General features: G+C 46.3%; 1 protein-coding gene across 1 annotated transcript; it reads left to right on the top strand.

Annotated features, from left to right (window-relative positions):
* The first annotated feature begins 3890 nt into the window (after positions 1-3890).
* On the top strand, positions 3891-6972 carry ID3 (inhibitor of DNA binding 3). Its single transcript, XM_028738657.2, has 3 exons — positions 3891-4387; positions 5324-5393; positions 6144-6972. Exons 1-2 carry the CDS (start codon positions 4061-4063, stop codon positions 5378-5380), a joined length of 384 nt encoding a protein of 127 aa, XP_028594490.1. The 5' UTR covers positions 3891-4060; the 3' UTR covers positions 5381-5393; positions 6144-6972.
* The last annotated feature ends 11014 nt before the right edge of the window (positions 6973-17986 follow it).

Genomic DNA, 17986 nt, shown 5'->3' with positions numbered 1-17986 from the left:
TTCAGTTAGGATTAAGCAGGGTCAACCACAAAGGGGCAAACACAAAATCCAAACCCAGGACTCCAGGCCGCCCCTCTCTTCTGCTACATCCACTTCCCCCAGACCAAACCCCATCACCAGCCTTGCTTCACTCCCCCTGGAGTGTTTGTGCCTGGCTGGAATGTGTCCTTGACCTCAAATGATGACTGTTTCTTGCCTGGATAAAACATATGCGGAAACTAGCCTACTGTATAAAGTTAAAATTTGCTATCATGGCTCCCTGGACTTTTGCCTCCCCTGCCATGTGGCCTTCCCAAAAGTGGATGCGCCCCTCAGGCTGTAAAAATGTTCCCAATTCCTAATGTAGGGAGTTTCGCTTCTCACTATCTTGTTGTTGTTGTTTAGTCGTTTAGTCGTGTCCGACTCTTTGTGACCCCATGGACCAGAGCACTCCAGCCACTCCTGTCTTCCACTGCTTCCCGCAGTTTGGTCAAACTCATGCTGGTAGCTTCGAGAACACTATCCAACCATCTCGTCCTCTGTTGTCTCCTTCTCCTTGTGCCCTCCATCTTTCCCAACATCAGGTTCTTTTCAGGGAGTCTTCTCTTCTCATGATGCAGCCAAAGTATTGGAGCCTCAGCTTCAGGATCTGCCCTTCCAGTGAGCACTCAGGGCTGATTTCCTTCAAAATGGATAGGTTTGATCTTCTTGCAGTCCATGGGACTCTCAAGAGTCTCCTCCAGCACCATAATTCAAAAGCATCAATTCTTCAGCGGTCAGCCTTCTTTATGGTCCAGCTCTCACTTCCATACATCTCACTATCTCCCAAGTGACAAATCCTGGCATTTACTGCATCTATTGTTTGGGCCACTTTTCTGGGCGAATGCCCATCCTTGATGCGGGATCTGCTCATTGTTCAAAATGTGTATCTGAGTCCACCTACCATTAGGTATGGTGAGGTGGTGGCCTCAGGTAGCTGCTCTTGGGTGTCAAGACAGGTTATTATTGTTGTTGTACAGGCAACTCCCCATTTGTGTGAGGGTTGCATCGTCCGGGTCATTGTGTGCGTCAGCGGTCACACGTAAGCTCAATCCACCCCACCTGGTTCTGCTCCCTTCTGGGGCCAAAAGCAACATGTGCATCAGCAGTTGCACATCAATTGGACATGTGCAAAATGGTCGCCGCCTGTATTTTTATCCCATGGAAGGTGTTTTGAGGGGTTTAGGAACATGAGAAGAGCCTGACGGATCAGCACCTGGTTCTCACAGTGGCCAACCAGATGCCTATGGAAAGCCTGAAAGCTGGATCTGAGCACAGCAGCCCACACTCCGGGGCAGACCATCTCTGATAGTGAAAGAATAATGTAGTTGTCATGGCTAGTAGCATCCTCCTCCATGAATTTATCTAATTCTCTTTGATGTCTATCCAAGTTGGTGGCCATCACTGCTTCCTGTGGAAGTGAGTTCCATAGTTTAGCAATGCGCTGTGAGAAGAATTGCTTTCCTCTTGTCTCTGCTGGATCCTCCCAATTTTCAGCTTTAAGTTTTTCTCCCTCAACCTGGCTAGCCTTGTACCCTTATGAGGGTGGCCAGATGCAAATGGGACAGGGCTCTTGCATCTTTTAACCATTGCTATTTCAGCAGGTCATGCTTGTAAATGAACAACACCTACTGAAATTCCCCATTGCAAGTAAATGTTCAAAGGTGCCTGGCCCGCCCTAGGTGCTGTGTATCTCAGCTTCAGGGGGTGGCATCATTTGCTGATCTGCCCTACATGGCCCGCACTGTCTGTCCCAATGCTGCTTCTGAACTAAAGGCTATACGTTTGTATCAACATCCTCAAGCAAGATCTTCAAGAGAGTTGGTGGGGGTGGGACTTGTGGCCCTCCAGATGTTGTTGGACTCCAACACTCATCAGACCCAGTTACCATGGCCAATGATCAGGGACAATGGTCTGACAGTCGATAAGGGTTCCCCATCCTTAATTCCTTGCAATAGTGGGCTTTCAAGTGAGGCTGCATTGACCCCATGCATTTAAAGCAGTGTGAAACCACTTAGAATCACAGAATTGTAAAGCTGGATGGGGCCCCCAAGGGTCTTCTAGTCTAGCCCCCTGCAATGTGGGAATCTCAGCAAAAGCATCTAAAGCACGTTAAACAGTCCCAATAATTTTGGGAGCTGTACTTTGTTAAGGGCACCAAATGTTGTTACGAGACCCTTATTCTCCTTCCAGAGCCACAGTTCCCTGAGTGGTTTAACAATGAATCCCTCTTCTCAGGGAACTGTGGGTCTGTGAGGGGAATAGGGTGCTGGGAGTTGTAGCTCCATGGGGTATAAACTACAATTCCCAGTAGTTTATACCCCATGGAGGGGGGGAGCTTTCAATGTATGGTGTGTACATCTTAATTTGACTCACTTGGGTGCCTGGTGAAAAGATTTGCATGAGTTTGTGCAAGGTGGAACAGCTATTGCTGCAGATTCCCACATAATGGCTCGTTGGACCTGCTTGTTCTGTTGAAAACTCATGATGGCCATCTGTTATGGATGCTTTAGCTGAGATTCCTGCATCGCAGGGGGGTTGGACTAGACCACCCTTGGGACCCCCTTTCAACCCTACAATTCTATGATTCTGTGAGTCTCAAATTCATTGTGACCCAAGTCCCACTGACTGGATACAACCCAATATATTCACAAAGCACCATCCTTTTATTTATTTTATTTAACAGAAGCTATATACCACTTGATTGTACATAGAAGCTCTACGCAGTCAACAAGAGAGTTAAAATAGTCAATAAAGAAAAAGTTTAAAACATGCATTTAAAAATATGATTAAAATAAACAGTTAAAGTGAAAAGCAGATTTAAAAGCACCTCTGTCTATATATACCTGTCTACTTGGAAATAAGCCCCTATGAGATTTACTTCCATGCAAATGTGCACAGGATTACAGCCTATTTAATGGGTTCCCAAACACATTTATTGTTCAGGTATGTAGGACAGGGAATTCAGATGAGCCCAAGTTCCTCTCTCCTGCCCGCTTTTTCTTTTCAGTCGGAAAAATGATCCTGTTGTCCTAAAATATCTTAGCAAGGTCTTGCCTGGATTTTTGTGTGCTTGTTTATTTGTTTATCAAGTAAATTATGACTTGTAAGTAATTTCCCCATAATCTCCTCCGCCACCCCACCCCCCTTCCCTCACACACGTTTCACTACCATTATTGCTGGCTCAAAACTGCTTTCTCCATCGTAGCCTCAGCTTTCCCGCAATTAATTTTTTTTTTTAACTTGGTCACAAGATAATTCCTGACGCCAGAAAGTCTGGAGGTCATATGAGTAGCAAATTGAGGAACAAGGCGGCACTAAGTCCTTACAAGATTCCCTCCCCCAAACCCTGAAGAGGAGGAGGAGGAGGGGAAAAAATCTAAAACCTTGGGAAATTTCTCTGCCGTGATGGGATTTATGGCTCCTGAACGTTTTAAGGGCTGGGTAAAGGCAGAGAAGCAGTAATAGAAAAATGTGCCCTTTTCTTCTCGGCACAACAGCTCTCCCTCCCTCCCCCTTTATAAGACTAATAATCATACCCAAATATAAGAATTAAATCAGACAAGGCGAATTGCACACATTTCGAATTTAACTCTGTTTAATTGAATGGAATAGAGAGAGCGAAAGGGGGAGGGAAGGAAGGAAGCGCTTTTGATAGCTGGCCCCTCCTTCTTTGTAATCAGAGCTTCCTCATTCCTTTGATGTCCTCTGCTATTCGATGTCAGCCGAAGCCAATAGAAACCTGTTTTGCAGTTTAACCATCTTGTAAACGTTCCATTCCAACATTTTCGCTGTCATCAGAGCGAAGGGGAGTGGGAGGGGGAACGCGGTGGCTCATTTGCATCAGCGGGCGGGCTTGAGCGCTCACACTCGGGTATAAAAACCGAGCGGGGTGACAGCCCTCGCTTTTTTGCAAAGAAGCATCTTCTGTGTGTGCACAATAGAGAATTAACCAGGCCGGCAAGCAAGCGGCAGTATCGCTCTCCACCTTAAGGAAGGAAACCTTGCCCTTCTGCAAATCCCTCTCTCCTCCTTCGCTGCCATGAAAGCCATCAGCCCCGTCAGATCGGTCAGGAGCTGCTACGAAGCCGTGTGCTGCCTCTCGGATCAGAGCCTCGCCATCACCCGGGGAACGAACAACAAGAGCCCGGCCCTAGAGGAGCCCATGAACCTCCTTTACGACATGAACGACTGCTATTCCAAGCTGCGGGAGCTGGTGCCGGGGATCCCGCAAGGCACCAAAGTCAGCCAAGTGGAAATCTTGCAGCACGTCATCGACTACATCTTTGACCTGCAGATCGTGCTGGAGGAGCAGGCGAAGAAGGGGCAAGATCCGTCCGCAGCCGAGACTTCCCTACTCTCTTTAAAAGTAAGGAGATTTCCCTTAGAAGGAAGAGGGGGCGAAAACCCAGGGAGCCTTCGTGGGCGCACACAAGGTTGAAGGGCGGGGGGGGGGGGGAGCCGGGGAAAATGCTGTTACTATAGACGCGCCATCTAGGCTAATTTGGGTTATGAGTTAAAGTAATGATCTAACGGGCGCCAGCGGGAGCTGCGTCCTGCCTGCGGTCCGCAGAGCGCTGTAAGGCAAATTGCAGTGGGTCGCGAGATAATCCGTCCTTTGCGCTATCCAGCCTTGAGCAAACTGTGCGCGCCTCTAAGGCTGTGGAGTCCTATCGCAAACAGGCTGCGGGAATACTTTGCTTGCTCGGGAATAGGCGCACAGTTGCACTCTTCTCTGCCATATGCGTGGGGAGGGAGGGATTTATGGACGCTTTTGGTTCCGCTGACAGCTGCGCCGTCAGCGGGGTCTAAACTGCGATCCTAAACGTTTTACCTTCAAAGGAAGATCCGCTGTATTTATTTGTTGGGGGTGTTTTTAATTTTAATAATCTTTTTAATCTTAATAAAGTGCTTGGAGTCATAACCAGTTTCAGTGGGACAACTTGAGCAGGATCCAAGATAGCAATCTTGGGTTCTGATCCTAAGGACCCCATGCTAAACACATTTGATGTAAATTGAATTGGCACTACTGTCCATTCAGGCTGCAATCCAAGGCATTTTCCTGGGAGTAAACCCTGTTGAATGTAGTGGGGCTTCTGACTAGGCTAGGCTTGCATTGTCAGTCAATAGGTGTTGCTCAGCAGAAATCCCACTGAAAAGTCAATAGGATCATGGTCTTGTGTGCAGCAAACCCATTCTCAAATGAATACTCACTGTTCCCAATCTTTATCTTTTTGTATCATGTGGCATATATTAAACTCTGAACTCAGTATCTCCTTAACGCTTCTCTCCCCTTCTCCCATAGGCTGCAGAGCTGGCATCAGAACTTTGCTCAAAAGAGGAGAGGAATCTCTGCCACTAACCTCTTAAAACAGGTAACAGTCAAGAAATACCCAAATTATTTTTTCCCCATCCCCGATCTCAACCAGCAAGACACCTCAAGCAGGTTTTTTTATTAAAAAACAACCACCAAAATATTTTTTAAAAACCCTACAGTCAGTCTAGAAATCTAGATTGGCACCCCAATGTTTACTCCAGAGTAGTCCTACTTGACTGCCCTCCCTGGAACAGATTGTGGTCTTGAGAGCCCCTTGTCACTGCTTGGCAATAAGGCAGCAGCCTCAGATGCCTCCATGCTTTTGCCTGTAAATGGAGTCATTATTTTTACAATGTCATTCTTTTTATAGCTTTAAGTCTCTGCAGCTGCTTAAACAGCCCTGTTGAAATCAGTGAATCAAGAGGCACTCTTCTTCTTTCTCTCTCCCTCTCTTCTCTTCTCCCCCCCTCTTCTTTCTTCTCTCTTTTTTTTTAAAGTCTGGAAGACACCACTAAAGAGTTTGTCCCCTCCCTCAGAATCTGTAATTTTAGATACATCTGCAGAAAGTTAGAAAACAGAAGGGTCCATTTCATTCCACCCTCTGCTGCCCCGCCTGCTTTAGATTTTTGGTGCCAATTAGCAAACCTCCAGCTTAGAGTGTTGGCTCCTGATTCCTTATCAGCTGGAGGTAAATAGAAGCTTCCTCTCTGGCGCCAGGATGTCTGCAGACCTGCCTCTGATCTGTTGCTGAAACTGACATGTCTTTCTCTCCCGCCTCCTCCCCCTCCCTCCCTCCCCCTTTTTTCAGACTGCAGGTGTGGGATCCTGACACTTGGTTCTCTCCAGTGAGACAGAAGATAGAAGAAGAGGAGAGAGAAAAAAGATCTTGAGTGGGGGAAAGGATCTGATGTTTTAACCCCGTGCATCCAGTAATGGAGAGACCTCCATCATTATCTTCCAGATAAACTGTGGAACATGGGTCTTGCCTGGCAGTTTCAGATGCCTTGACTGGTCTTCCAGAAACAACTTTCTGCCCTCAATCTGTTGTTCTCTTCCAACTGCCTGAAAACAATATTTGCAGGCCAGAGGAGGGGGGCGGGCGGGTTGAAAGCAAGCCCACCTTTTAATCCACTCTCAGATTTAACTATCGGATTGCTGTATTGCACAAGAAGAAACTTTGTGGGGTTTGTGTGTGTGTGTGTGTCGGGACGGTTTTTTTTTTTTAAAAAAAAGCTCTGAGCCATCAGATTTTTCGCGTTGATCCTGGTCGGGAGATTTCTTAGTGAAATCGCACACTTCCAACATTGCAACAGCTTGTGACACATGTGGACCGATCTGTCGTTTGCTCAGAAAAAAGGGCAACAAAAAAAAAACTTTGCAGATATGCAGCTTGTATGTATATTTTGGATTATAGTTTTTTAACATCATTTTTTGGGGGGGTGGAAGGGGACTTTCAAGAACATGAAAACGGAGGTGTCTTGGGGCTGTTTCGCCTCATGGTTTTTATTGTCGAACTCTATAATAGAGAGAACACATGTACCTTTTTTTGGCAGGAAGGTTAATTTCTGCATCCATGAATTGTACTTACTTTGGTTAAAAAAAACAAAACTTTTTATAAAAGTTTCTTACATAATAAATTTTAAGCTGGTTTTTTAAAAAAAACATATCTGAAAACTTTTTGGGAGGGGAAAAAAACTTCTTAGACCAGACCACCACCGTCACCTTTCACATCTCTTGAGGTATTCTGAGCCAGCCCTGGCCCAACCTGGTGGCCTCCAGATTTTTTGGACTACAGTTCCCATCAGCTCTGGCCAGTATGGTTGTGTTGGCTGGGGCTGATGGGATCTGTAGTCCCCCAAATGGGACTCCCACCAGGTTGGTGATGGCTGATCTGAAGATCCTACAGATTCTAATCCCCTTACAACTTGGAAACTCTTGTCTTGCAGCAACTGCAGTTTCCTAAAATAGGTGCAATGGCTGCTGCCTCGTTTTGACAAGTCCAGTAGCCTTTAACCACCACCAACACAAAAAGAAGGCAAATGTTGATGAGTGTTGAAGCCTTGGAGGAAAACATCCAGTTATCTGCTAGGTGGAATTGGCCGCACCAGCTATGAACAATATTGCAAATGTTATTGGTGGTGTTAAAACAACTTGTGTGCACTGTAGGCAGCAACCAAAGGTGTTCTCCACTGAAACTGTTTCGGGAACTGCTGAGGCAGCTGGCGCTCAACAGAGATGCCATTCTAATGGAGTTGTGTGGAAATGGGACAAACACAGGGCTGTACCAGCTGCACGAACCACCCACATAGTTGCTTACGGCACCAATATTTTTGGGGTGCAGTTGGGAAGCACAATTAACACAGCTCTCCAAGGGATCCTGGGATGGGTATTATAGCGTCATGGCTTGCGGAAGCAACATATAAACAACTGTACAATTAATTCATATTTAATCCAGAACGCTTGATGGGTGAGTTAAACAGCAAAAAGCAAGCATAAAAAGAAGGCACTCTTGAGCTGGTGTTGGGTGGTGAAAAAGGAAGCTGCCAAGAAGTCCCTGGTTTGAATCTCTGAACACACTAGGTAATCTTAAGACAACAATTGGGTCTCTGCCTCAGTCCTCACATCTGCAGCATGGACATAATACTAAGTGGTTGGATATGACCGCTTACACATGCACTCCAGACGTCAACATTGCATTTCTTTGCTCCTGTCCTCTACCTATGCGTGGGTAAAACTTGATAATACAGCCTCTGTAAAGGAAAGTAATTTCTCTTGGGGGTGTAGGGGTGAATTCCACTGTGCCCCCCCCAACAAAAAAAATCCTAGTTTGAACTAGTAAATCATTCTCCCGTGCTCAAATGGCAAAGCTGAGCAAGATCCCAAGGTAGCTGCCAGTTGCAGGCTGGGAATTTACGCCTAGCTGAAAGTTGGCAAAGCAGCCGGCAGTTACTGATCTATTGCAGTTCTTCAACTGAGCATCTGCCAGTCTTAGCCTGATTGTCTTGCTGGCACAGGCCAATGCAAAGCATACCTCTCTGCATTTGCAACACTTCAGGTCATTGGAAGTCAAAGCGCTTTTTCACTGCTCTCTGTGGTACACATGATTGCTTAAGGTGGGGTGGGTTGTTGTTTTTTAATTAAAAAAATACAGTATCATCCAACCAGTACTTGTACTTGATATGCTTGTGATTCTCTGGAATCACAGTATATTCTGAAGCCACGATGGTCAGTTGTGCAAATAGATCTTTGTTCCAACCTCTGCTTAGCTAACATTCAGTGATTAGTGCTGAGCAGGTCACTCCAGTTTCAGTAGGGATTGTATATATCAGGGATGTTCAACCTGTCGATCGCGATCTACCGGTTGATCTCTGGGTGATCCGGTTCGATCACGTGCTCCTGATTGATCCTCTCCCCCAAAAAAGCTCAACAACTTTGGTCAATCCAATAGGTAGATCACTGCCAGTTTTTTTATAGTGAAAGTAGATCACAGTCTCTTGGGAGTTGGACATGCCTGGTATATATCAAGTGGGTAGACTGGGATCTACTGGTAGACTCAGGTTGAACAATAGGGCCTTGTTTTGTTTTGTTTTGTTTTAAATTAAATTTCTGGGATGGCTGACGTTCTGCTAATCACTTAGCCTTGGTGTTGCTCACCTGTAAAATGGGAGATATTGCAGCGCATTAGGGTTACTCTGAAGTCTCATTGAATTTACTCTCAGGTAAGTGCAGCCAGGTAAGTGCATTAACTAAATAACATTAAGTGCTGCCAGGTAAGTGTTGCAGCCTTAGCCAGTGGCCTTTCAGTTAGTCCTCGCACAGTTTTAAGAGTTTTGAGGTGGAATACCTGATGCGCAGTAACTTAAGATGTAGATACACACTTAATGTGTGCAGCTTATGGGATGTGGAAGGAAAGTCGCTCTGCCCCATTTGCATCTGGCTCCACCTTCATAGCCACTGTTTTCGCACCTGGATGTAGTTGGTGGACCTTGGTGTCGCTAGTGAAAACAGCAAAGCAGATTCTGTAGGCTGGCAAAGGAGACTCTCTGGGCCAATACAAAGGTGGTCACCAGCTAGACAACAAGTTAGTGCCTATTGACATGATATGGCCCCTGGGTTTAAAGCAGACTGCCCAGGTGGCTTTTTCAGTAGAGAGGGATACATGGTTAATGATGTGTTGGAATGCTGTTTCTCTGCGGCATAAAAGCTGCAGGACTTCAGAGACTGAATAATAATAATAAATAGGACCCTGTTCACATTTGTCTAGAGCAGCAGTCAGCAAACGTTTTCAGCAGGGGGCTGGTCTTCTGTCCCTCAGACCTTGTGGGGGCCCGGACTATATTTTGAAAAAAAAGAAAAGAACAAATTCCTATGCCCCACAAATAACCCAGAGACACATTTTTTAAAAAAGGACACATTCTACTCATGTAAAAACACGCTGATTCCAGGACCATCCGCGGGCCGGATTTAGAAGGCGATTGGGCCGGATCCAGCCCCCGGCCCTTAGTTTGCCTACCCATGTCTAGAGCCTCTCCCACCCACTTCTATTCTTTACCAACTGAAGAACATAAGAAGAGTCTGCTGAATCAGGCCAGTGGCCCATCTAGTTCCCGCATCCTGTTCTCACAGTGATCAACTGGATCCCTATGGGAAGCCCATAAGCGGAACCCAAGTGCAACAGCTCTCTCCGCGCATGGGATTGCCAACAGCTGATATTCCAAGGCAGACTGCCTTCCAACAGTAGAGGAAAAACAGAGCCATCAGCATTAGTAGCCATTGATAGTCTTAGTCTGAAGCCAGCGACATGCCTGCTATGTTATTTATACTCCAATGCAATTGGATTTAGATGGCACTCATGATAATTTTGCAACAGCCCTCGTGCCACTCAGCTGGGGGCAAGAGCAATGGGTAGAAACAGACATAGCTCATCCCCCTTTATCTTTTGTGCTCAGTGAGGGTTGATGAGATTTTGGCCGGTTCCTCCTTCTATCTTTTGATATAAGGTTTGCAGTTCAATCCTACACATGCCCATAATCGGAAATAAGTCACACTGCATTCTTGGATAATTAATCCCAGATAAAACAGGATTGCAGCACCCTTTCTCTCTCTCTTTTTGATGTGCCCTCATCTCTTCTGACACCCCTGAACACATGCAGAAGGTTCTCCCTCCCTCTTTCCATTGCTTTATCCCATTTCACCTTATTTCTCCTCTCCCTTTCTCCTCTCCTTCTGGGCTTCTCCATCCCACATAAAATTAGTTTGAGGTCTCCACTTGCCCCACCCAAAGTGTTGATTTATTTTGTGTAAGCTATTTGTCTGCCATCCTTCATAAAATCTTATCCCGGGGTAGTACAATTTTTTATTTTTATTTTTTAAAAATCATAATAAAATATACAATAAACTTCAGAAAATGGTGAAACTGCTTTTTCTGAAAAACTAGTTATGTGCAGAGACACAACCTCACTGCTTCTTTTATTTTTGGGGAGGGGGATTAGACAGCAATGTTGGGAGGGGGAAAATTTGGAACAGAAATACAACACAGAGACTACAGTGGTGCCTCAGGTTAAGTACTTAATTCGTTCCGGAGGTCCGTTCTTAACCTGAAACTGTTCTTAACCTGAAGCACCACTTTAGCTAATGGGGCCTCCTGCTGCCGCTGTGTCGCCGCCGCGCGATTTCTGTTCTCATCCTGAAGCAAAGTTCTTAACCCGAGGTAATATATCTGGGTTAGCGGAGTCTGTAACCTGAAGCATATGTAACCCGAGGTACCACTGTAGTTGCTTAATCCTTTACCCTCCACTCCAAATCCTCCCGCTGGCTGCTTTCCCCTTACAGCAGTGGTGTCCAAACTTTTTTCAAAGAGGGCCAGATTTGATAAAGGGCCATGAGGGCCGGCCAAGGGGCCAACCAAAGCTGTTGACCTTTTTTTAGGATTGAAGTTGTTGAGCTTCTTTCTGGGCTTCTCCATCCCACATAAAATCCAGTTGCCCTTCTTTCTGGGAAGAAAAGTAACCCACAAGTGGGTAATTTTGAACGGAGAGGTTGTGAGTGCAGAAGTAGTTAAGTAAGCGCCTTCTTGCTGTTGCTTCTCGACTGCAAACTTCCTCCCCAGGCTGCTTTTCTTCAATGTTTTGTAGATAATGAGCACAACTGATACAGCTGCATCTCTGCTATGCGCCCCGTTTTGCATGAACAGTTACCTGCAGCTCCACTCCTTGTTGGCAAAGGCCTGTTGAGAGAACCACCTTCACTGCGTTTCAGGAGCGCGTTGTTTTTCAAACCTGGAGCTATTAAAAAGATGATCAGCAGATGGAGGGACAAACCGTAATCCTGATACCTCTTTTCTACTTGGCTTTCAGGATTCTTTTTCTCTCTCTCACTGTCATAATTTCCCAATCCATGACAAGTGGGGAAGTTCTTCCCAGCTGTTTATTCTATAGTTAAGCACATGGAATTCGCCCGCGCAAGAAACAGGCACCAACTTGGACGGCTTCAAAAGAGGATTAGGCAAATTCATGGGAGAGAAGTCTATCATGGAATCAGTGTGTGCCTCTGAATACAATTCTCTTGGAAAAGCTGCTGTTGTGCTGAGGTTTTGCTTCTGGTCTGGGCTTCCCATGGTTGGCCACTGTGATAACAGGATGTTGGCATGTGACAGGCATTTGGTGAAGGGTCCTTCTCCTGTTCTGACTATCCAGCACCAAACAGGATAGGAATATCACCTGCTTCCTTTCCCAACTCTTCCTAATGACGAAGAAAGTTTAGGCAAACAGTGTACAAAATGGTACTGAAATCCAAGCAGCAACTTCTGCTTTGACACGCGTCACTTTGTTCTGTGGTCACATTCACACCAGACACTTGGCTTCTTCCAGCAAACTGTAATCTTACCCCTCACAGAATGGTAGATCCGGAAGGGACCGTGAGGGTCATCTAGTCCAACCCCCTGCAGTGCAGGAATTTTTCACCCAACATGAGACTTGAACCCACGAACCTGCGATTAAGGGTCTCATGTGCTACGAACTGAGCTATCCCTCCCTTAATACACTACAGAGCCAGTGTGGTGTAGTGGTTAAGAGCGGTTGACTCGTAATCTGGTGAACCGGGTTTGATTCCCCGCTCCTCCACATGCAGCTGCTGGGTGACCTTGGGCTAGTCACACTTCTCTGAAGTCTCTCAGCCCCACTCACCTCACAGAGTGTTTGTTGTGGGGGAGGAAGGGAAAGGAGATTGTTAGCCGCTTTGAGACTCCTTCGGGTAGTGATAAAGTGGGATATCAAATCCAAACTCTTCTACAATTCCCAGGATTCTTGGGCAGAGGCCATTTTGTGCTTTAAATGGACATTCAAGATATGGTGTTCATGTGGTCTATAAATGGGCAGGACAGAGAGCATGCAGAGAACTAGTAGAGGAACCACAACAGAGCTCACCTCAGTATGAGCAAGTGCACCTATTTTCCCCCATCCGTATTTATCTATTTTAAAGTATTATTACCTTAAACATTATCCTGTCTTTCCTCACTTAGCTGTCCAAGACAGCTAACGACAATAAAGCACACACAGTTACAATAAAAATGAAACCAGCAGAAGGAAACAGTAGCCAACATACAAATCACACGTGACAAACTATAGATTCGTGCAACGTATCACAAACTGAGGAAATTTGCTATTGCAAGAAGTGGTGACGCCTGCTGGCTTAAATGCTTTAAAAAAGAGATTAACGTAATTCGTGGGGGAGGAGATGTCTATCATTCACGCTGTTTCCAATGTTCAGGTTTGAGTGCCAATGCCAATGGAGCCAAAATGGAACCACACACACAGAGGAGATTTTGGCATGTTTGGGGAAACCCTGAGGTTTGCAGAATACTGGAGGCGGGCAGGGAAGTTAGGAAAAAAGTCTTAAAATGAGGGTTACAATAAAAACAAGGGACCAGCAAGGACTGAGAGTGCTCAGTGGCAACAGCATCATGACCTGAGTCTCAGAGGAGAAATGGAAAACTGGAAGGGGGTGGTGGAATGGAGTATCACAGGAGGGCATGGCTGGCTGGAACTCTGGGCAAGAGCACTTCACACTTGAACATTCTGCTGCCAGCCCCCCTGTGAGGTAGCTTAGGCTGACAGACAGTGACTGGCCCAGGATCACCCAGTGAACTTCATAGTTAAGCAGGACTCGAACCTGGGTCGCTCAGACCTGGGTTCGAGTCCTGACTCAGCCATGAAGTTCACTGGGTGATCCTGGGCAAGTCACCATCTCTCAGCCTAACCTACCTCATAGGGTCATTGGTGAGGATCACATGGAGAGGGAAGGGAGAACCTGGTATGACATCTTCAATTCCCTGGAGGGAAGGTGGGATAGAAATACAATAAAATAATAAACTCCCAAAATATTAAGGGAAGGCAACAGTGCGGGGAAGGGGCTACTTTTGTGCCACACTGGGTGGGCTTCCCAGAGGCACCTGACTGTCCATTGTAAGAGACAAGATGTTGGAGTGGATGGCCCACTGCCCAGATCCAGCAAAGCCCTCCTGACGTTTGTATCTGTCGAGGGACCCACCTGGCAACAGAGCCTGCAGGGAAAGAAAACTGATTCAAATTAAAGCAACCCTCTCACTTTGGAGCAGAGAGACTGTCTGTTCCACCCACACTTTCCCCCAAACGTAGGCATGAAAGCTGTTTCCCGGGCGCAGATGTTGGTACCTTTGAACTCTTGTCTTCCTGTCATCAGTTGGATGCCTGGCGGGGTGGAAAAAGGAACATTAGCCTTAAATCTCTCCTCAAACAGGTGAATGGAGAAAACCTCTGTCTCTATAGACCTCTCCACAACAGGGGTCCTTCCTAGCAGATGAAGGACCTGCCACTGCCAGGATTTTGCCTTCTTCCGCTCCATCTTGGCAGTGTGGGTGTGTGGGTGTGGGTGTGTGTAACTCCCCCTGTGAATTTTCTGCAACTTACATAGATCCTACATTTATATGCATTGACACCAGATAAAAGGAGGGTATATGGAACCAGAAGTAATGCTCCTATTTTGCCTCTTCCTGACCTAAGAGCTATATTTCACAAGGGGTTTGCTTCAGAACAGGCCAGTGTGTTACAGGTGAGCAAGCAAAGGAGACACGTCATTGCCACATATTCACATGTAAGAATAAGCCAGGGTCATGATTATGCCATTTCACTAAATGTTTAATTGCCTGATGATATCAATTGTTCAGTCACTAGTGGTTAAATGTTTGTTTATTTTGAGTATTTCTACCCTGCGGTTCATATTTAAAAAGCTCTTTCAGTGGCTGACATACAATCAGTTGAAACAAAACAGCCTGTGCTCACAGGTTTACAGTCTAAGGATATGTAGACATTAGTGGCTGGCTTATGACACAGCAAGGTTGTTGTCCCCTGCTGCATTTCAAGTCACATTTGCACTTGTTGCACACATCAGAGACGGGGGTGGGGTGTCTACACTCGATTCACATTACCCAATTTGTTTCCGCAAGCCTGCAACCATCCTGAGCTTCAATTCAAGGGAGTCGAAATCTGAGCATACACTCTCATCTGCACATGTGCAATGGCTGTCTGAATTGTATACACCTTGGCTTAACCTGGACCTGGAGTTTTCAAATCAAATGGAAGCTGGTTTAATGGGAAACACATCAAACAGCGTTCTCAGGAAACGACAGCATGCATTATGGATTGTGGCTGGCATCATGTATAAAGGTAAAGGTAACGGGACCCCTGACCATTAGTCCAATCGTGGCTGACTCTGGGGTTGCGGCGCTCATCTCGCTTTACTGGCCGAGGGAGCCAGCATACAGCTTCCAGGTCATGTGGCCAGCATGACTAAGCTGCTTCTGGCGAACCAGAGCAGCGCACGGAAACGCCGTTTACATTCCCGCCAGATTTATCTACTTGCACTTTGACGCGCTTTCGAACTGCTAGGTTGGCAGGAGCAGGGACCAAGCAATGGGAGCTCACCCCGTCGCAGGGATTCGAACCGCCAACCTTCTGATTGGCAAGCCCTTGGCTCTGTGGTTTAACCCACAGTGTCACCCACGTCCCGGCATCATGTATACTTGACTGCAAATGCCAGCGGTTGGGAGTGCACTGGAGCTGAAGGAAACGGGAATGTGTACATAGCTGAACAGACATGAAAGGAAAAGGGGACAGGGAGGGAGGAGGAGAAGCGGTTTTCATTATTTACCATTCTGTTACTGGTTTGTCAAAACTGTGCTTTCTTTTTTATTGCTACTTTATATTTAAACTTTGTATAAAATTAAATAATAATAATAATAAGCAAAGGTATTCCCCAAAAGCAAAATAGGAACAATGATTAATCAGGGACAGATAGAAGAAAATAGGGGCTTTCCCTGTTTAGTAAGGTAAATTGGGAGGGATGCAGATAACAACCCTTGTGGGTGAGATTCACAAGTCAAATGTTGCACTTTACAGGAAGGAGCATGACTCAACTTTGCTTCTGCTCTGTACACAGCATTTCCCAGAAACCCAGGACCAGAGATACACAGCTGAACAGAGCAAACGCATCAGAAATCAGCAGGGGAGGACTGCCACAATCCTGAGGGTTGGAGTCTAGTGGCTTAGTTGTCGGTGGCTGCTGCTTCAGGGATTGAGTGTCCAGAGGAAGATGGCATAAGGGCATTTCCAGACTGTTGTTATTTTCCAGTGGGATCAAATAACATCCTGGCAAATCCAGGTTGCACCATCAGAGTTGGAGTGTTTTGTGCACACACACAACCCCCCCCCCCAAAAAAAAACTCCACACCTTATTAATAATGACCCCTCTCCATTCTGTCCTCACTGCAAACCTGTGAGGTAGATTAAGCTGAGAGACTGTGACCGGCCCAAAGTCACCCAATGAGTTTCATGGTGGACTAGTAGGGACTTGAACCCTGGTCTGCCAGCTCCTGGTCTACACTCCAATTGCTGCACCACACTGGTTTATGATCTCTTCTATTTATTATCACGCCTTTTTGTCCAGGTCTTTTCTGAGCTGGAGCCCACCCTGCCACTTGATTGACTAATTGATGGGACATTGCAAGTTTAATAAGGAGAGAGTCAACCATGAAAAACTGACAATTGAGAACTGATTCATCTGGAAATGTGGTGTAGACCTCCACTGGACTATACCCCCTTTGCAATACAGAGGAACTGTGGGTGTGGGTGGGTGTTAAGTACCACTGCCACTTTTCCCAAACTCAGTCAAACCCTTCCTGCAAACTTATAAGGAACACTAGTGCTATAACTCTTCCCTGGAGCAGGGAGGTCAACAGTACGTACAGCCAGAGCCAATAACAAGTCAAACTGACTAATTCTAGGTTTGTCCATTCCACTCCTTGCTGAGTTCTACAAGGGCGAACTGGGAAGGAAGCTAAAAGGCAGGGCCACCCACTGGACAGGTGATATGATAAGAGTTTATAAAAACTATGCATGGCATGGAGAAAGCAGATAGAGAAGTTTTCTTTTCTTTTTCTCATAACACTAGAGCTCACGGGCATCCAGTGAAGCTGAATGTTGAAAGGATAATCAGGACATTAAGGATTTATACAATTTGGCAACATGCAGAGAATAGCATTCATAGAGAAACCAAAGATCGAAACTGAGGGAAGTCGGGGGGGGGGTTATGGGAGGGGGGGGGAGGGAGGAAAATGGGGGAAAATTAAGGATGTTATGTTTTCAGATATTATGTTATGTTTAAGTTTCTAATAAAAAATTATTTTAAAAAAGGAAGAAGAAGAAGAAGAAGAAGAAGAAGAAGAAGAAGAAGAAGAAGAAGAAGAAGAAGAAGATCAGGACAGATAACAAAAGAAAGAATTATCTTCCTGCGGTGCATTGTTAAACTATGGAACTCCCTTCCACTAGAGGCAGTGACGGCCACCCATTTAGTTGGAGGGCACAGGGGTATCAATAGCTCCTGGCCATGAGAGCTATGCTCTGCCTCCACAGCTGGAAACAGCAATGCTTCTGAAGACCGCTTGCTTGAAGCCATGGGAGGGGAGAGTGCTCTGGTGCTGAAATCCTGCTCGCGCATTCCCCTGGTTGGTCCCTGCGAGAACAGGATGCTGGACTAAATGAGCCATTGGCTAATCCAGCAGGCTCTCCTTTTGCTTTTATGTTGTAAGAAGGGAGGCAAGTAGGAGCCGACTGAGGCAGGCTTGAGGCTTGTGGGGCAGTGCCCTGCAATGGACTAGTCCCACGTCCCCCCCAACTGCTCCTTTTGCCTGCTCCCTCCTCACAGCCTTATGGTTTGGTCCTCGCAGAAGAGGGGAAGCGGTGAGAAGGACCTCTGTTGTAACTCGAAAGCTGACTCCTCCTGAAGAATGTGGTTCAGGAGGCAGGACGTCACGACAGTGCTTGCTTTGTGTAACTTTAGCTTCTGGGCTTAAGTGACTTAGTCAAAGTGAGTCAGGTGCCCAGCTGGGACTAGAACCTCGAAGTCTTGGCTGGTCTCCTGCAAGAACCTGAATGGCTGGTCCCGAAACTGCCCCTCCTCCCACATAATAACCTGCCATGAGCCAAGCGACTGAATCCACCCACTGTGGCTTGGAGAAGCACCTGCCTCTCTGTTTCTGCCTGGTGGGGGGGTGGGGGGGTTGAAGGGGAGGCTAAGGTGCACACAGCCATCTCTTCAGCCCTACTGGGATCTCTCCCC

This window comes from Podarcis muralis, chromosome 7, assembly GCF_964188315.1.
Source record: "Podarcis muralis chromosome 7, rPodMur119.hap1.1, whole genome shotgun sequence".
NCBI classification, from domain to species: Eukaryota; Metazoa; Chordata; class Lepidosauria; order Squamata; family Lacertidae; genus Podarcis; species Podarcis muralis.
This window is presented reverse-complemented; position numbering and strand designations above follow the sequence as displayed.